A 20,589-nucleotide genomic window follows, 5' to 3' on the forward strand; every position below is an offset into this window, starting at 1 on the left:
TTTTGGCACTTTGAAGATGTTGCAGGGTCTCTGGCACGACTTCACCTACTTTAAAAAAGATCCATTAAGAAGGGAAAAAGTCCACATTGGACAAAACTCCAGCAACAGTTAAAGTATAATTATGTCAAGGGGTGGTCTTGAATACCAAACAGATTTTTCTGGAGGGTCGCCACTTAAAGGTTGAGAGCTGCTGACTTTAAACATGCAAGAATTAAAACATTAGTTACGGACAGTTGACTTTGAAGTAAATCTTCAGATAGACTTTTTAATAAAAATCTGTAAGAAAGAAACAGTTAAACTGATTTCAGACTAAATAAAGTGTAAACCTTTTACAAAAAACAAGACAAATGGGAGCCAAAAGACTTCAATTGATGATTTTATTCTTAAGGTAAACATTTTATTCAAAAATAAATTACCAGAGATATCTTTAAAAGGCAGACAGACATAGTCTCCAACCCACTCGTCACAATCAAAAAAAAAAAATTCTATCAGAATCAGAGTATTCACACCACATGTTTCTATAAACAGAGAAGGAGAAGCCTAGTGTAAACCTACAGCAGCCACTTATCATTCTTAAACAAACCACAGACCGTTTACCGTCGATCAAGAGAAGAAGAACAAACAGTCGTCGTCAACTGATTCACTATAAAATGTATACAAATTTTATTTAAATATTTAAGTCAACATACATGCCCGGTTTGTAATATATGTGAACACAAAGAGAGAGAGAGAGAGACTGTATAGTACGAGACTGGCGCTTGAGGTGAGAAATGTGGATGGAATCGATACAGAAGAGCTCAGACAGATGTGATGCAGCTGTTGAACAGAGTAAAGATAAAAGGGGGGAAAGGGTTCAGGCCATTTAACTGAATAACATCAAGTCAGCTTCCTGTTGTGGAGATGATCACCACTCGACTTTCACTGTAGACAGATAGAAGTCCAGTGATTGAGATCTACCAGACCCTACAGGAGGAGGGCACAATCGGTTCATGTCAGTTAAAGGCGTAGTTCAACATTTTTTGGAAATATGCCCACCTTGGGGCCGACCACACAGACTTGTCGCTTTAAAAACACCCTTGAACTAAATGGGAAATCCGGTGCGACTCTTGCGCTGTAAAGTTGAGCATATTTCAACTTCTAAAACCTGCTAGAAAAACACGAGGGGAGGAGCGCCCGTGAAGCACACCGTACCAGAGACAGACAACAATGGTTTTGCTGGTGTCTGTGTGATCGGCCTCTCGCTTCTTTGCCAAGAGTTAAATGGGAAGATTGATACACCCTCATGTCCATATATGATGCTGCAGCTAAAAGCAGCATAAAGCGAACGCTGTGATACCCACAACTTTTTCCACTTCCAAGGACCCCTAACTGACACAGATAAGATCACTGGCCATTTCATATGCATTTGTTTCAGGCATGCCCCAACTGAAACTTAACATTGGACCACGGGTCAAAACAAAGCACATATTTTATGGCACTGTAAAATGTAATGATTAGCCGTGTTTACTTAATTAACTTGTTTCCTGCGTGAAGTGACTCTGCCCGCTGTGCACAAATTGTGAAAAATAATTAATGATGATATATATTTACAGAGTACATAAATGAAACCGAACAAACAACGTTATATATATATATACACATTTTTAATTAATTTAAATTGTCCTGCTAGAAACCTTATGGTAGGCGCCAACATCAGCACATGAGCCTCACTTTGTTTTGGTCGTGAGTTTCATACACCTTCTATCATAATAAAAGTCTCATTCTGTTATTTTGTTACTTAAGAATGGAAGTGAAATTACTACCCTTTTAGTTGGAGACCTCTTAGAACCCCTTAATGGACACCTTTGAGAAGCACTAAGTAACAGGTCTGTGTTATGTAAGTTTTTGTGGTTTTACACTTTATGTATATTTGACAAATGACATTTAAAATATTATTAAGCTTTAGAGTTCCTGTTTTAATCTGGTTTTTGACTACTGGTCAAAGTGCAGCTGCTTCACTTTGCCTGCAGTATTTTATGCTAAGCTAACAGGCTTGGCTACTAACTTTAGCTTCATAATCACCCAACAAATATGAGCACTCAATCTTCACATCCAACTCTTGCCATATTTTCCAAAATGTAAAGGATCTACATCTCTAATTCCAAGAATCCAACTTACAGACTGTAGTTCCTAAAGTCGTGGTGGGAAACAGCAGCTTTGATGAAAAGGCAGTGGAAGAGAAAATGGTTCAAGATAACAGTCCTCTCTGGCTACCTGGCTACAGAGGCCTGAGCTCTAAAAGCTTAGCTAGCTTAATGCTACAACACAGTAGCTCTTAATAGTCTGCTACGGACACTAAAGCCAGATAAAACACGTCGGCTCTACCTTAAAAACAGATCGCATGTCCTACAGCTCTTTTCACGAAATATTAAAGGGAAACACGCAGAGACGTACTGAGGAGTTGGAGCCACAAGGTGGATTAAAACACCAGAGGAAGAAAAAATTCAGTTTTGTTTGATTTCCTGCACTCGTCTGTTTTCAGTTCGGATTTGGAGAAAAAGACAGATCAATTAACCAGGAGAGGATCAACATTTGACAGTTAAAATAATCTCCCCCTTACTTTTAATTCAGTAGAATCAATATTTGTTTCCTGATTTTACTAACAAAAAAAAAAGGACAAAAATCTTCTCGTTATTAGTGTTCTGAGTAGATTTGTTGCTACTTGTGCTTGCAGGAAACGTTAAGAAACAGTCCGAAGAGGAAGTCGACTGAGCTCTGAACCGTCTGGCCTGTTAAGACAAAACCATTAAATGCACAGAAAAGGATTTTAGTTTGCATCCACTGTTGATTACAGCTGCCCACGGCGATGTCCCTGAATTACAGCTCAATCCTGAAGCGAGTTTAGCTGCTAACAGCAAATATGTCAGTGTGTGCATCTATGGCAGCATGGCACACGAGAAGTTGACAGTCCTTCAGGTCCTGTTTTGGCAAGAGGCGATGCTGCCGGCTTCTCTGCTCGGTCCTCTCATGAAAGTGCAGTTTCTGCTCCGAGGCACTGGGGGGCGATGAAGAGCAGGGCAGACGGCGAGCCTACAGGTCCACGACAGCAAATAAAGAAGGGGGCAGCGATGTGATGAAGGGTGTTTGGAGAGGATCAGCTTTGGTGTTGAACTAGTTCCGCAGTTCTAGGATTGAACACATCAAGTGAGTGGGCAGGAGGGTGATGAACATGACGGGGGAGAGGCGATGAAGAGGAGGAGGAGGAGGAGCGTCAGTGAGTCTTTAACTTGGTGTGCTGCGAGCCCTGTTCTGTCAAGCTGGCTCTGATTGAGTTAACCACCGTCTGTCTGACGTTGTCCTCCATATAATGTTCGCTTAATGGCTTCAAAACCTGCAGGAAAGAAGACAGAAGAGGATTCAGTGAGAGGAGGAATAAAGTTTAACAGTCGAGAAAAGGGGACAACGAAACTGAAAGAAAGTAGGTTAGGGAAGAGAAACGTCTGAGGAACAAAAACAGGAAGTAGTCTCCAACAGAAACGGCTCACACAAAACAAGATTTGAAGAAATCCAAGATGATTAATAACCGTTTGGGCTTCAAGTCCTTGAGATCCTGAGATGGTCCTGGCATGCCGGTGTTAGGATACATTCAGTGAAGTTCAGAGGTTAAAGTCTAAGAATCCAGCACCATCCGACTGAAAATTAACAATAAATGAAGCCAGCAAAATGTTGACGATTCAATTTAGGAAATAAGCGCAACAGTCTATAAATCCACCACTCCAGCAGCTATTTAGTCTTCTTGTAGTTGTTGTTGAGAGGAGTCAGAATTCCGAGTCCCAGTGTCGCTCCTGATGGGAACGAAGTGAGGAGAGACACGGGCCAAGCCAGGCGGCTCCTGACCGGCTCCAAGAGTTTGGAAAACACCTGAGAGGACAGCAGGGAGGAACGGGAGAGTTAAACAAGGAACGAGACTGACAGGCACACAGACAAGACACCGGAGGGAAACAAGACGAGAAAGATCAAGACAGATGTTTGGGAAGAGATCAAGGAAGGAAGACGGAAGAAGGAAGAAGACAGGGACACCGGTAGCAGGAGGAGGAGGAGAAAGGAAAGGGAGATGCAGGAGATGATGTTGAGGCAGACAGAAGATCACGTGAGAAATGTGACGCGACACCTCTCACCTTTCTAATCGTCTTCTGTAAAGCAGCGGAGGAGAGAGGAGGAGGAGGAGAAAGGAGAACAGAGGAAGGAGGGAGAAGTCAGAGGACACATGAGGGCTGAGTACAGTCTGCAGGTCAACAACTGATGGACGAATGAAGAGAGCAAATAAAAAAGGAGGTGCTGATGGAGTTTCAGTGTGGAGAGAGCGCTGAAAAGTGAAAAACTGATGGATGATGGGATGTGAGAACACAAAGATAATCAAAGATGAAGGAGAGAGAAGGAAACAAAAACTGATGGAAGAAATCCTGTTTCTCAGGCTTTTTAAACACCTTAAAAATAAAAAGGAAAATAAGGGAACTTCAGGGGAAAAAAACCCAAGAGAAACCAAGGACATCAACAGAAGATAAAACAGACATACACATGCATTAAACTATACACGGGAGAAAATCAAATAAAAAAAATGTCATTTACTTTTAAAACACTATTTGAATCTTGTCTTAAGCTTCATCTTTAACTGATCCCCAGTTTTCAGAAATGTAACTCATATGTTCATATCATGTTTATGTCTCAAATAATGTAACACAACAAAAAACAAAGAACAAAAACCATAACACAAGAAAACTTCATCTCCACCCCAACAATCCACAATATGCAGTGTGATCTCTGCAGATCTTTATGTAGCAGTGGCAGCAGCCATATCCGTCCCTGCTGGTGTCAGATTTGGTCTGCAGCACTGATTTTATTCATTTTGGTGAACTGATCATGATTTAAGGGCTACTTTTATGCGTCAGGCCTCGGGACCACCACTCCAGAATGACTGTAGAGGAAACACTGATATGAATAAGAATAGTTGTTGATAAACTGACAATAACTTTCTATTCGACAGGAAATTTCCTAATCTGATGGCCTTAATACTGTGCTCCAGTCTGACCAAACAGTGGGTTTCTGTGGCAGAATCTGACATTTAAATGTTAAATTAACAATATAAGAACAATGTATTTGTTTTTTAAAAAATCCTTCCTGATATGAATCACTTAAATGTGGCTATTAATCAAACGTGACAAGGGAGTATAGTGCATGTGTTAATGGGGCATGTCACAGTTAAAAATGAACGCGTTAGTGCTCTCTGGTGGACAAGCTGTGCAACTACAAAGGGCTGAAACAGTCGACTAATCAATGGATAGACAGAAATATAAATGCCAACTATTTTTGTTGTAACTGATTGAACACTAGTTTATCTGCTGTATAGAGCTTCTAAAATGTCAGGGTTAGTTGCATTTCTCAATTATACAATCACAGTAAATGGAACATTTGTGTGTTTTGGATTCCTGGTTCGACAGAAAATTATATTTGAAACTTGGGCTCTGAAAAACTGCAACAAACCATTTTCCACTATTTGGGACATTTTATAGTGAGCAATAGAAGTGATCAATCAAAAGAAATAATCAACTGATGTAATGGAAATAAAAATATAATCCTTAGTTTCAGCCTTAATGTAAAGAAGACTTTTTTTTGCACATCTGTATAGTGACCGACATCCTCTGTTGGAGTTTAAGGTACCTGATTTAACTCAGACTTAATATAAACATCAACAACCAGTACAAATATAGCAATCCAAATGGTTTATCCCCTAAAGCAAAACCATGTAGAAAAACACTGACAAACACACACACACACACTTTCACATGGACGACCCACCTGTTCCCAGAGTGTCTCGGCCACCAGATCTATCATCGTTCCTATCTCCCGAAACTCTCCAGAATACTTCACATACGCCCAGGCGCAGAGCGACAGCAGTGCCATGCCCATCACTAGGTTAGCCAGCACTGCCAAGGTGCTCAGCCCGATGAAGCCCGTCACCCCGGACACCAAGTAGGTCACAAACATGACTGCAAAAAGTGTGGCGGGTGTGCGCGCTGCGTAGAAGATGTTTTTTCCGTCGTTGTGCTTGGAGAAGTTGGTGTAGGCCTCGTCCAACTCCGCCTCCAGCTGGTTCTGGTAGCGCTGGCAGAACTCATCGCCGCCCATTTTCTTCACAGAGCGGAAGAGACGCACCGAATGCTCGCGAAACTCCCCGTGGCAGCGCTCCAGGTCAGCCGGGGCGATGTATGGCTTATCCCCACCACAGACCTGACAGGGACGAAATGATACAAGAGGACATTTTGACCAACTGACTTAAACTGAACTGATTGTGATTCATGATGATTGTAAAAGAGAATGTGTCCTTACCAGCTCCATGTTCTTACTGTACAAGTCTTTGGCTCCGGCCACGGCAGTCAGGTTGTTGGCTTCTGCCGTCGCCTGAAAAGCAGGAGAAGACGATGAGATTCAAGCTAGCTTTGCTGACCACAGGAGGTGAAAATAAAAATGTAGTCTTATTCTTGATAAGATGCCTCAGTTTTGAGCAATAACAAACCTGCAGCATGGACTTTGGGTGAGGCAGCTCCTCCCCTTGGTAGATCTTTATGTAAGCCTGCAAGAGTGGTACTTTCGATTATTGTGATGTCATTTCTTGGAGTCTCTTAAAATGCTTCATATTCCTGAAATCTGTACAACCTAAGCTAAAAGGTCCATAAACAATAATAAATGATAAAAGTATTTAAATTGTCGTAAATTAAAAGAATTCAAATTTTACAAAATAAAAACATAAAGCTTATTGATCCAACAAATGTTTAAATGTAGAAACATGAACAAAACATTTCCCAGCACTACACAACTTAGATGAAGTATGTTATTATAGGTTTTCAAATGTGCTCAACAACAACATGAGCGGCCGCCTGTTGGAGGTCTGTTTTCAAACCTTAAAGTACTCCAGGAGATCCCTGCAGGTGACTTTATTGCCTCCGATCTCCTTCTCCACCAGTCGGTCTGGAGACAGGAGGAGCGGCACCAGCTTGGCCAGCTCCCTCTTAAAATCATCATCGATGTCTGAAACACATGATCATGAACATTTTGGTCCAGTTTATCTTATATATATATATATGTAACTTGATTTTGAGTACATGTTCCTGTTCCTGACCTTTCAGTCGTCCATCAAAGTACGGGTTGGTGGCCACCTTGAGGCCAGGATGAGGCAGCAGGAAGCAGCCGATGTTGGAGAAGCAGGAGTGGATGTGCTTCCTCACGTTCTGCAACTCTTCGTGTTGGTTCTGCTTCACCTGAATCAGCATTCAACCAGACGCTCACAGTGAGAGTGTGCTTTGAATGTGAATGTGTACACACTTGAAGCGCTAAGCAAATTTGCACACACCTTAACAGACAACCATATTGAGCAGGACTGTGAGGTGTGGTATGTCTGAGAGGCACAGTGACTGTGTGACGGCTGCGCAAACATCTTCAACAATGTGAAGAAATATGATAGAAACTGATTCTCACCTGCAGTCGTTTGTCCAGGAAGTTGTTCCCTCCTTCCAGGCCGTAGTTGTGTTCATAAGGATAACTCCAGTCTCTAATCAGGAACATCAGGGACTGAAACACACCACCCAGACACATTATATTAATAACATGATAAATATGGTGACGTGGCTACATACTGATCACTTCTCCGATCCCTGATTTTCCATAACTTTCGTGTTTTCAGTTACGCTGTAAACAAATCCTCAATCTATCAGTTTTACTGATTCTTTAATAATCTCCTGATAACATTCATTACAAAACACATGACTCGCCTTGCAGTCAACTGAATTGGTAGATTTTACGGACAGGGTGCATGTTCAATGGCAACATTCAGTGATCAGGACTATATAAATGTTCTACACTGCATTAATCAGGGTTTTTGCAGGTTTCAACAAGTTAAATCTGACGTAGACAATTCCAGAGAAAGATAGCTGATTACTGAGTCAGGCTGGGCCACTCATTTGGGAATGAGACTAAATAAAGCAGCTGTCTTTCTCTAGAACTGTCTACTTCAGCTTTAATCTAAGACTTTCAACCCCTTTTAAGACTATTATGAGTGAGATTTAAGTCCACACTGGCAGAGAAAAAGGACATGCAACTAAATTTAAGTCAATTACTTTCAAGTAAATTAATTTATTAACATTCAAAATAAACACTTAATTGAACATGACTACACAAATCAGTGTATACTCAACAGTAGGAGGCTGGGTATTACTGAACTTGAACTTAACATTACTTTCATCTAATATGGGTAACTGAATCAGAGAGAAGACATGAAACAGAGATACAATGCCAACTGAGCTGAGTTTAGACTTTTAAGGCATTTTAATGATGAGTGGAAACCCTCATATATGTACATACAATCTACAGCAGCAGCCAGTACCTGGAAAGGTTTCAGGTAGATCTCCTCCATTGCCAGCCGGCCATATTCTGTGAAGAGCTACATAAGAGGGAAAAACAAAACTATGATCAGAAAACAGATGTTAGAGGAACAACTTTGCTGCTGCTTCCTGTGAGGAGCAGAAATAACACCAACCTGCAGATGCTGCAAGTCGTCCTCCTGTATGTTCTGAGAGAGATTGTACACCTGAAAACAAAGATATACAAAGTAAGACATAAATGTTGACATTTTAAGAGAGAAAAGACATGGCGTGTGTTCTTCCTTAAAGTCTCACCTGTACAGAGCTGGTCATTGTGCTGAGAGCAAACACAGTGGCACAGTCCTTTATGGTGGACTGGCTGTCAAATGCTCCCTGAGTGTCGACGAGGAGCACAGCAACCTTTTGGGGCGAGATGCAATAAATGTACATCTAAATTTGACAGCAACTTAAGGGCTTCATGGTATGATTTGTATTATAAACTGTGTACCTTGCTGCCATCAGGCTTGTCAACCACAAAGACGTCGCTCCAGATCTGAATTCCTGTGGTCTCCCTCTCGCAGCCTCCTCTCCAGGTGAACCCCGTCAGGGGCTCATCATCACCTCCCATCCACGAGTCTCTCTGCAGCAGAAGGGAAGAGAGAGGAGAAAGGGAGAGGGTGAGATGAGAGGAATGTGAAAGAGGAGAAGAGATGAAGAAATCCACATGGATTGATAGGAAAGATGAGGGTAAAGTGTGAGGGGGAGAGACAGAGAGGAGGTGGGAGGGAGGAGTGAAAAAGGAGGTCAATGAACTGAGGTCCACCAGCATGTGGCTCATGTTAGCACCTGGGGGGAAAACTCATTTTTCAAGAGGAGCTGTCTTTTAGTAATGTATTTAAGTGTAAGAGAAAACAGTCTTACATAACCTGCCATCTTATAGTACAATGTCATGTGAGAAAGTAGCTGGAATGATTATATCGTGGTAAAGGTTTTGGACCCCTTGTTCGTCAGTAGAATCACACTCATTACAAGTTCTATAATCAACCTAATGATTTTACAGTGTGTACACAGTAACACTTCAATTCAACACCGTAAAGCAAGATAAATGTGCAACTCATAGCCAGTGTTGGCCAGTAACTCATTACTGTCTATATTATTACTTTCCCCAGTGATGAGTACTAATTTGGATTACAATTGGATTATAATTTCCAAATCAGCAGCTATATTACAGTTCCTATACTAAGTTATACTGCGAAGCCAGATTTGTCAGGGCGGGTCACGTTGCCCATGAGCCAAAAAGCTGACGTTTAGAGGATGAGGGAGAGAACTAAGTCTTGAGTAGAGAAAGTCGCCATCTCCAAATCAATTAATCATATGTTAACAAAGAGTTAGGTCTGCCCGATAAATTGAATTTTCATCGTCATCGTGATATGAACATGTGCAATAAACACATCGCAAAAGAATGCCTCACAGGCGATGAATACGAAAAATCGTTTTGTTTACATGCGCCATGCATGCACCTTGAGCATGCCAACATTTAGCCAATTAGACGGAGCCCTGGATACAAGGGCCAATCAGATAAAGCCCCAGCTAGCCGTTAGCTACCCTCACATAATTAACTGGCATCAGTTTGGTGGTGATTGCCAGGTTATGATGGCTGAGGGAGGAGAGAAAAGCGATGAAAATGTGGTCGACGAAGACCTTGTGGTGAAAAGAGACAGCACTTCTGCTTTATGGACTAATATGCAATATGCAAACTATAATATTTGTTTATTTATCGCAAGTTATATTGTCATCGCAATATTGAACAGTATTATCGCAACCCTAACCCAACAGCTGGAAGTACTGTCATTGATTTAAATTTGTCTCAGTCAAATATGAATAGAACACTGGCATCTACCGCAAATTTTGCAACCGCGAAACTGAAAAAAAATGTAATAACTGAAGCATCGCATACAGCTACACAGCAAAGAGAAACTCAAAGAAAACAACATTGCTGAAAATGAGACCATCCTGCCAGAGAAGCAGCATGAGCCCCAGCCAAACAACAGATAGTGGACTTTGACATGGAGGACACAGTTGTGGAGAGACGTTAAGTGGACCAGACGAAAAGAAGCTCTTCGCTGGGTGATTTGTACCCTGGAGGAGATATTAACAATGTGCAAGTAACATAACATGCAACACAAAAAGCATTCATCCAGTTATGATTTACCCTCTCAGAGCTCAAAGTACAAAAGCACATTGTGACCCTGTTTTGTTTGAGGAGATCAACTGACCACAAATAGGAGATGTTTACAAGCCTCACAAGCAAATACTTGATTTGCAAGGCAAAGTGTACATGAACACTGATTACCGGTAACCACAACATGACATCTCTGCCGAACGCCTGACCAGCATCTTATGACAGAGCTGATGGTCATCTGATATTAACAGATACCTGCAGTCCAATAATATTAACACTATCTGTAACACGGAGTGCTGTATATTAAAGAACGACATCCTTATACAACAGCATCAGTGCTGGTTGAAAAATGTGAACACATGCAGGTCTGATCAGACTTGCATGAATGCCCATGTTCATGCTGTTCAACAGCTGTCAGAAAGGCTAAAAATTCCTCTGTCTTTCTTGGGGTGTGTGTGTGCGTTAAAAGTGTGTTGTGTTCGAGAGAGTATGTCCAAGTGAGCGTAAGGCGATCCTGCCGGTTTCTGTGTGTCCAGCTGCTGGCATAGAGGTCTGAAGGACTACTTGTTGATACTTGTGTCGGTGCAAGTCACGCAGTTGTTGGATGGACATTCTTAAGAATGTGTGTGTCTAATGTGCTAATTCATGTTATTTATATGTATAGACATTATGTCAAAGGCAAGCAGAAACCAACCAGGAAAATTAGGTAATTAGACTGAAACTCTTGAGAAAACATTAAATGAATCATCATAAACTCGAGCTCCCCTCCTAAAGCCTGTCTGACAGTCTGAGCCCAGCAGCACCACCCTGTCTTATTCATACACCTTGATGTACCTCACCTGGTTGAGTACATATCTCATCTATCTGCTCATCTATCATTTGGGCACACATGCCAGCACTGGTTGTAACCTCATCTGCTGTACTGGTTTATCTAGTCCACCTGTTCTCACAATCTCTGACTGTGAATGTTACATAATGTTAATTTCAAGACACAGAGAACGATAACCTGTTTCAAATTTTTTTAAATTTTTTTTAAGAAAACATAATCATAAGATGAACCAGTCAAAGTACAATATGCCAGGTCAACTTATCAGGATTGGGAAATAATTGTTTAAAATTGTGTTGATATATCAGGACTGATATAAAAGTTATGCGAAATGACTGCACTAATTTGACTGGATGATGGTATGTAAGAGGAACAGCACAAGAGTGTGTTTTCTACCCATGATCACAGCCTCACTGGCCTCTCCTAAGTTGATAAAGTTAACAACTAAATGTCTTTGGCTTTCTAAAAACCTTTACGATTAATTAACTTTCGAATTACTTCTTTTTGATATCAATAAAAACAGTGTGGCAGTCAAAATCTTACTAGGACACTAATGTTACAGCTACATTCATTTATATCTTTAGATTTTTACTGAAAAAAACAACAACTAATAAAGCTACAAATAAAGGAAATTGATTAACCATTTGCAGTCAATTTTAGAATTCACCAATTACAGATTCTTCAATGTGAATATTTTCTGTTTTTCGTGGTCTTTTAAGGTTGTAAATCAAATACATCTTTTGGTTTTGGGCTGTAAATTGTATAAAACAAGAAATCTGACGATGTCAGATATCTGACGAAAATATCTGTAATTTGACAAAATTACAGATATGATCTGACAAAAATATTGCAATATGTGACGATATTGCAATATTTTTCAGTATTTTGAAAGCTTTCGTGGACCAAACTATTAATTGAGAAAATAATCAGCACATTAATCAATAATAATAAAAAATCGACATCATAAAACATCTACTTTGGCATCAGTTTATGACACTGTTATTATTCCTAAACGGATCCTTTGTTCAAATTGAAAGTGCCACCACCACCCATGTTATAATGTGATGGATTATATTCTGTCCTGATAACAAACTTTCTGATCAATATGCAGCCTCACATAAAGAACACTTGACTTCTTCCCTTGAATATATGTACCCGTGTATGTTTAGAAACGGTATAAAACTCCACATTATTCCTCTAACCTGATGGTGCATGTAGCGCAGCATGAAGTCCAGCAGGAAGGATTTGCCCTTGCGGAAGGCCCCGGCCACAGACACGACAACCACGTTCAGGTCCTTCACGTGATCCTGCAGCAGGATCTTCTCCAACGCTGCGGCGTCCAGCTCAAAGCTGTGCTCATCCTCGTTGGCCAGCACGATCTGGATTGGTCTCGCCTTCTCCTCCTGTACTGCATCCTGGAGACATGAGTTTGCAATCAATCAGGATTTTTTCTGGCATCGAGAAACATTTAAGTGATTACATTGGTGATGAGGCAGTTTTAGCGGAGGAGAGGGGGAACTGAAAATTACAAGGCTGAGATCAGCTGATAAAGAGGGAACAAGAGGGAGCAAGGGGAAACAAGATGCCACCAACACTTTCAGGCCTAGTCCACACATACATGGGTAACTTCATCCAGATCAGATTCCCCATTTCAGAATGAATATCCATCCATACTGACATACTGAAAACGCAAATCACACGATCGCTCACATGAATATGGCTTTTCACGATTGATTTCATTTTTGAAAGTGAAATTTTTGAAGTAATGAGTCGGGAAATTTGACTGCTTTTCACAGAATCCTCCTGGAATGTTTTTGCTTTTCATTTTTCTTATCAAAACTTTTTCATCTACTGTTTCTGTCCCCGTTTTCCATCATTGTATTTTGATTGAACATTGGTGTTGAGAAAATAACCATCCGATCACTATATAATGACAATAATTTAACTGATAGTAAATGGAGAGCATTTGTTAGGATTGTCTACTTTCTTGTGTATTCTCTTCCTTACAAGTGTATATATACCTTGAACTCCATTTTTTTTTTTTTTAATTTAAAAATCTTCTAGATACAAGTACACAGTGAGGAAAGTAGAAAGAGAAACAGGAACATAGAGTCATATCTACATCGTGTGGTATGGCGCATTCTTGTCAATAGACAGGAACATGGCAATACAGTAAAACTTTACCTCTTCTTCCTGAATCTCTTCATCTAGCGAGGAGGTGAAGCTTGCAATTTTGTTTGAGGCTTTGTTCCTGGGAAGCACTTCGTCATCCAGGTCTTCAGGCTTGGCTATAGGAGGCCTCTGCTTATGCCGAAAAATGGGGACATCTTCCACGCCACTTACACCTTTAGAACAGGATAAAGCAGAGAAAAACAAAATTGCACTGGTTAGGTAAGGGTACAGCAAATGGGCGTAATGTGAGAAGGAGGAGAAGAATGTAGATTCAGGGTTGTGTAGCAAGACCAAAAACCATTTTCAGAGGAAGAGGTGTCATTGTCATAAATTGGTCTACATGTGGGAGACGGACTATTGTTCTGAGAACTCAAAGAGAAAGTGAAATCCTCTCTATGTGGTCAAATTATATACGGGAATGTTTCCAGCATTTTATGCTGGTCTAAATACTGTAATCCATTCTGGTCCACACAACTAGGTCAAGCTCGAAAATAGCCCTGCACTGAAAACCACAAAGGGGCAACAAAAGGGACACAAGGAAAAAAGTAAGCAGGACAGTGTTTTCAAATGTTTTCTTCTGTCACTGAAATTCTTTCCTCTTAATCTAAATCAGACGTTTCCTCCAAAACTGCAAGATTCCTTCCTGCCACAGCTGCAGAATAAGCACGTGTGCTTAACCATCAACTGTGATACATGTAGAAAAGTAGTTTATCTTGGTAGTATTATTTTCAGGGTTACAAATAATGATTACTATTATTTATTTATGGTTTGGTCTATAGTGTCTGGTGAATCTATATGTCCCAAATTCCCAAAGCCCACGGTGACATGTTCAAATGTCTTGTTTTGTCTGAACAACAACCAAAGATCTTCAGATTTATAGCTGATATCGACCACTATTGGCTTATTGCAATTGTATTGGTATAACTGTATTTGTTGTCCAATATGATGTTTTTTTCTTTATACAAAACATGATGCAGCAAAGATGCTTGCAATCAGTTATAATTATTAAATTCCTTGTGAAGTTAATTGTTTATTAAACTGATTTATGAGTTAAGTACCTACCTTTTGATAACCATATTCAAGTATTAACTGTATATATTCTGTGTTTATAATACAGGCTAAGATATTGATATTGCATTTTTACTCCCAATTATCGGTATTGGCCACAGAGTAGCCAGTATCAGTTGGACTCCATTCAGATTATTATTAATATGTTACATATTATATTGAATTAATCAAATGAAGAAAATATTCATATTAGAGCAGCTTGAACCTGGGGAATTTGGCTCTTTATTCTTTAAAGGAAAAAAAAGGTCATCTAATAATCATCTTATGTGACAAAACTGCATTTCCAATATTTTCAATTTAAAGAAAGGTAAAACGTAATAACCCTTCCCTTTCATGGAGCTGTTTTTAGATCTCTACAATATTCACAAAGTAAAAATAACATTAAGGATTAAGTTGACACTCCCTGAAGTACATACGGAAAGTGACAATTCCTTGGCCAGATACTTGAGTCCACTGAACAGGTCAGACAGCATGTATCAGGCATTACTCATTCAAACATTACAAGTGATTCAATGTTTGCATCAGCCATTCAACTGGACTGAGCGGTAGGACCAGTGTCTCTTAGCACATTCAAATAAGGTTTCAGAATACCAACAGAACCCAACAGATTCATAGACACACCTTGGATGCACCACCTGTATCCAACAGTGAGAAAAACATCTGATGGGAAACATATATAGTCTACTCTAGCAAGTAAGAACAAGTTCTAATGGCACATCAACCTGGAATACAACCAACCGTCATGAAGACTCATTCAGATGTTATCCATAAGGTTGTGTAAGAGCTTCTACCAATGATTTACACTTCACTACTAAAGCACACAGATGCCGAGCTGCAACTAATAATAATTTTCTGAATTAATTGATTGATTTCCTAAAGAACAAGGGGCCATCTTTAGATTCCTTTTTTTTGTCCAACTGACAGCCAAAATGATGTGCCCTGGCTGCTGGATTCTGAGACATGACCTGTGAGGTTGGCACAAGAAGAGAACATCTTATGCTGCACAAACAAGTTTATTACAAGCTTGTCATCACTGCGGGGCCCCAGGTTGTGTCTAGTCATGAGCACATAAATTACTTTTCCAACCACTAAAGCTAGAAAGCAAGACTGCCAGAGAATATGCCTTTTCACAAGAAGTTCATCAGTACATAATACATTTTCAAATGAGCATTTACAACAAATAAACTGGTTCTCTATCAGAAAAATCAACACTGTCCTAATAAACTGTTGGTCTAAGCCGGAAAAACTGTGATATTGTGGTGAAAAACAAACCAAACCAAATGGATTAAATGCTCTAGTCGCAAATGCTGGCATGTAAATAGTTTCCCATCCACCTTTAGATCACAAAAACTCGAACATCACTCAGTCTGAAAGAGGCTGAAGTAAAAGATATTTAAAAAGTAGCCATCATTTTGCTTTCTATGCTTCCCTTTTTCTGCCGTGTTTGGGATGTCAGAGACCTTTTAAGAGACAAACCACTTAAGGCGTTTTGACCAGAAAAGTCTGTAACACCGAGATGGTGGTTATATGACACATATTACGCCCCTTCCCCTCAAAAGCCAATTATCTGCTTTATAACAGCTGAAGCAATAAAGATATCAGCCAGTTGCGTTGTTGCAGATTCATGACAATCTCAATCACTTTGGTGCACATGAATAAAGGCAAACTCGTCCACAGACGCTGGTAAAGGAGTCAATCCCCTATTGTTAGAGGGTTTACTTGCGTTTGAAAACCTACATATACCTGCTAATTAAGGTGTAAAATGTAGTCATTGTGTTTTTTATTTTATGTACTATTTTAAAGAGTTGGAAATGCAGGCTTGACTCCCAGGCGCTGGGCTCTGTCAAAACCCGGGGCCATTTTAAGGTGGCGGGAAGGTAGTATTGAGAAAATTAAGTAATATGCTTGCTCAAAAAGACAACTGCAAATGGGGCACTGAAGGATCAACCTGGAGGTCCTGCAAATTCCCAGAGGACAGCAGCAATGCTGTGCTAGTGTTGGAAGAGTTGCTGCAAGCAAAAAGCAGATACAGTAATCTGCTCAGCACACAAATTAGCCCTGCACATTTTCCCAGTTTGTGGCAGTGCAGGTTCTCCTGAAGTCCAGAGCAGCACTCAGCAGCATGAAGTGGCACAGACTGCAGCCACAGAGGGGACCCACACAAAGACACTATTCTGCTGGGACTGCAAGGAGTTTGTATTGCAGCAGAATGTGTATGAGAGACAAAACATAATAAGTAAGCATGTGAGGAAGCTTTGCAGCCAGTGAGAAACCATTAGCACTGCTGATACGTACATTTGCTACACTCAACCACACTTGATAAAGTGGCTAATGCACTGCCCCAGTCCTCAGCTGGCAGAAAACGAAGGCAGAACTAAAATTAGCTGCATTACTTCTTATCTTGTGGAGGCACTGAGCAGATGTTCAGTGGCCCACATGTTTTCCTGCCCATGAACTAAACACACAAAGTCACCAAGGGACGAGTTTGTACGGTACATCACACATAAACACACAAGTAAATTCAGTCTTGCATCCCTCCAGTTCTGGTGAGGATCTATCTTTAACTATGCATGGCAAGAATAGAGAGTGTCTATGCAAGCTAGCCTACATCTCACCAGTGCGTCCCAAATCAGCTCTCCTTTCCCTGGACTCCTGCACTATATCTGAGGCAGACTCTGATAAGGCTGTGGTCCATTTAACTTAAGCAGCTGGCTAAACATGGGAGGTTTTATACTTTAAAAGGCGCTCTTTCAAGAGATTTAGTGTAGGATTTAAGAAACGTACACATCTGTGGGAGTGAAGTCCACTGCAAGTACACTGCAAGCATGATTATGAAAAGATTTTGCAAACATCTTGTGGTTTACGACATTTAAATGTTTTATTTCAACCCTAAGGGAGAACACTGGAAATTTAAGTGTTGAAATTTGGGATTTCAACACCCTCTGATCCTGGCCAATGCATTATAAATAACCTGGAGAATAACCTTTATGTCAAGCAACTTGTGTCTATTATGTCAAGACTACAGGAATGCAGAGGCAAGATTTTTAAAAGAGAACGAGGAATACACTGTAGCCCATTAAGATGCAGGTACACTGACTTCCCTGCACACCAGAGCCAAACGACAACCTGACAAGGCCTCCCTGGACAAGAGTCAAGGAGGGCAAATGTTCAATTGCAGCAGGCAGACCAAAGGGAGTCTGTGATCTGAGGACAAAGTGCACATTAAAGCAGCTGCAGTTTGTGATGTTGTTGCCACAGAGTCAGCTGTATGAAAGTTGACATAAGGGTTATCATGATAAGATGCTCCTGGTCATAATTCAACGATGAGACAATTTACTACTTGATTACCAGTCGATACAAAGTTTATAGAAGCATACAAAAATTAACTTAAATTGAGAGTGTGCAGAGTGAATTTGTTTTGACCATTCATTTTCTGCTGTTCTACTAGCAAAAAGAAAAATGTATCAGATTGTTTTTTAGGACATAAAATAAAAACAATAATCATATAGAATGATAAAAGGCAAAAATACGAGTGTACGCACACAAAAGGGGTAGTTGCCAAGTAAAAAATGAGCAGAGTCAAAAGAGGAAACAACAAAGTAGTGACATTTCACACAAACCTGCTCTTCATTAGACAGCAACTGCTGCGGTTCATTAAATAATTTGGATATTGGAGCCCTGCAGTGTGCAAGATGTCTTCTAGTTTTCTGGTTTATAAAATGTCTAAAATTGCCTTGTCCCATCTGACCAAAAGTCCAAAACCAAAAGGAGTTCTTCAGCAGCATATAATATATATATTAAAGTTGTTGCTGATGTCAATCAACTTATCTACCGAGCGAGATGGGCAATTTGTTGTCAACATTTAAATAAATCACGTACTTTTTGGATGCCCAAGTGATCACTTTGAGAAGTATTGTTTTCAGAAGTCGAAATTATCTGATTCCAGCTTCATAAATGTAAATATTTTCTTGGTTCCTTTCATCTGACTACAACGGTTAACTGAATATCTTTCAACTGTGGACGTTATTTTGAGCTTTGGGAAACAACAATTTCCAACATCTTCTGACATCTTATAGACCAAACAACTGATCGGTTAATCAAGAAAAGGATCGATGATTAAAATAATTGTTACTTGCATCCCTACAAAATCACAACATACTGCTTTAAATCAAATTAAAAATTTTAAGCAGAAGATAAACATCTTCTCTGACTTGACTTATTTTATGCCTATAGACAAAACTCTGTTTTCATGACTGCATAAATTGAATAAACAGACTGATCTTAAAAAAACAACACAGTTTCATACTGTTTTACACCGTTTATAATTGGCAGACCTTGCCAACTTTCTATTCTGAAACAGTGTTCCAGGGACATTATTTTCCTCTGAGGGCAGCTTGTTTGTTCAATTATGGGAAAATAAATGAATTTAAATGAATTTAAATGATTACCCCATGATTTATTTATCTTCATTTGTTGTGATTTATAGGTTCATAGTTTTTAAAGGGTATCTTAAAGCAGTAGTAAGGCAAACATGTAGACATTGAAACAGGTTTAACTTGCTCTAGTCATACCTCCTGTTCACACAGTCAAATAAAAGATCCATTTTCTAAAGCACTTTCAACTTAAGTGATGCAGGAACAAACTCAAATAGTGTGACCCTGTCGTATAACAATTACTTTTACTTTTCTGGCTGTAAAAGTCACACACCCTCGTGTAGTTGTATTCGGGGTCAACATTATCTTCGTAATTACGTGTATAGGTCTGCTGGCAAACTGACCTGCCTAAGTTAATTATAGAGTATTTAAAAATATCCGAGTCATTAGCAGGATGAGAAGATTAACGTGTGTGTTCTGAGTAGTTACGCCGAAACCTCGTTGCAGGAAACTGGTGTAACGCGGACTGTTTCAAAGTTCAAACCCCGGTGCAGCCGAAGCCAACACGCGGTGACTGTGCACCTCCAGGCGGGTTTACAGACCGAACACCCCGGACAGACCCGCCGGCTCTCTGCGGGCCAGGTGAAAGTGACGGCCCGGACAACTGAGCCGCCGACAGGTGGTGTCCCGGTCGTGTTCGTATCCGGGTCAGAATCAGTTTCAAACAACAGCTTTCGGAGGGAAAACATGTTTTTAAAAGCGAGAAAACAAACGCCGATGAACATGTATATCCCTCTAGCTCAATTTCACACAGTTTGGACCGTGTTGACGCTATGTTCGCTAGCTGCAGGAGACATATTCTGGCAGGGGTACCACATTTGGCAGGACACCGCGGGTCCCCCAACTGAAAACAGAAGCGTCTGGCTAACGGAAAAGCGAGAGTTTGCCACTCACAAAGACAAAGACGACAGAAACTGTGAAACACGTCTAAATTCAGTTCCCCTCGTTGGCTCCGAAGTCGACTAACTCTCACACACCTATTAGACGAAATAAACAAAGGTTTACCTTCGTCAACGGCTCGGCTTTTACAGTTGGGTTCGAAGTGATTTCTGCTCCTCAACCCGCTCACCTCCGCCATCTTGGACTACTGAAATCTAACGTGGCTGACGTCAAAAGAGCTTTTTTCTTCTCACGCTGTCTGCTGAACTTCAGACTGCCAGCCGCAGCTGGGTCAGATACCCGGCGATGCTATGCGAACTATTTCTATTATTTCAAGAGAGCAAACCGTACTTTATTGTCATGATTTTTTAAGAGCACACATCCTTTTAGATTTATGTTGCCTCAAAATAATTAAAAGTGTGTTTCTTTGACAGTAGTTCGTAGTCTGAACTCAGGGGCGTAGCAAAGCATTCTGGACCCCTGACAGAAATACAGAATCCCGAGGCCACGCCCCTTCCGGTGGACCGCATTCGACCTTATTTTGAAAAACTTTGTGTGTTCATGAATGGAAGGAAACTAATCATTTTAAAATCCCGTCTGAATTGTGTCATGAATCACACACGTTTGTCAATTTTA

At 40.4% G+C, this 20,589-nt stretch overlaps 1 protein-coding gene across 3 annotated transcripts; it reads right to left on the reverse strand.

Annotated features, from left to right (window-relative positions):
- Window positions 1–513: 513 nt before the first annotated feature.
- On the reverse strand, window positions 514–20,383 carry atl2 (atlastin GTPase 2). 3 transcript variants are annotated; one of them, XM_030442001.1, is made up of 16 exons: window positions 20,080–20,383; window positions 13,586–13,746; window positions 12,604–12,816; window positions 8,902–9,033; window positions 8,709–8,813; window positions 8,570–8,620; window positions 8,417–8,473; window positions 7,513–7,605; window positions 7,157–7,295; window positions 6,938–7,065; window positions 6,554–6,610; window positions 6,367–6,438; window positions 5,836–6,267; window positions 4,158–4,172; window positions 3,564–3,900; window positions 3,241–3,370 (listed from the first exon to the last, which is right to left on the reverse strand). In XM_030442001.1, the coding sequence occupies exons 1-15, from the start codon at window positions 20,150–20,152 to the stop codon at window positions 3,763–3,765; spliced, it is 1,866 nt and encodes a 621-aa protein (XP_030297861.1). In that variant the 5' UTR covers window positions 20,153–20,383; the 3' UTR covers window positions 3,241–3,370; window positions 3,564–3,762. The 3 variants fall into 3 exon arrangements, with proteins under 3 accessions (XP_030297863.1, XP_030297861.1, XP_030297862.1); XM_030442002.1 differs by lacking the exon at window positions 4,158–4,172; XM_030442003.1 differs by lacking the exons at window positions 3,564–3,900; window positions 4,158–4,172 and having other exon boundaries at window positions 514–3,370; window positions 20,080–20,375.
- Window positions 20,384–20,589: the final 206 nt, after the last annotated feature.

Source organism: Sparus aurata, chromosome 15 (assembly GCF_900880675.1).
Source record: "Sparus aurata chromosome 15, fSpaAur1.1, whole genome shotgun sequence".
NCBI classification, from domain to species: Eukaryota; Metazoa; Chordata; class Actinopteri; order Spariformes; family Sparidae; genus Sparus; species Sparus aurata.

What these genes read in the sequence shown, in the direction of transcription:
- atl2 (XM_030442001.1), bottom strand. Translation starts at nt 20,152, where the DNA reads ATGGCGGAGGTGAGCGGGTTGAGGAGCAGAAATCACTTCGAACCCAAC. An exon ending in ACGACTTGCAGCATCTGCAG is followed by an intron (nt 8,474 to 8,569) that starts GTTGGTGTTATT and finishes CCTCTTATGTAG; the next exon opens with CTCTTCACAGAATATGGCCG. An exon ending in TCTACCTGAAACCTTTCCAG is followed by an intron (nt 7,606 to 8,416) that starts GTACTGGCTGCT and finishes GGTGTGTTTCAG; the next exon opens with TCCCTGATGTTCCTGATTAG.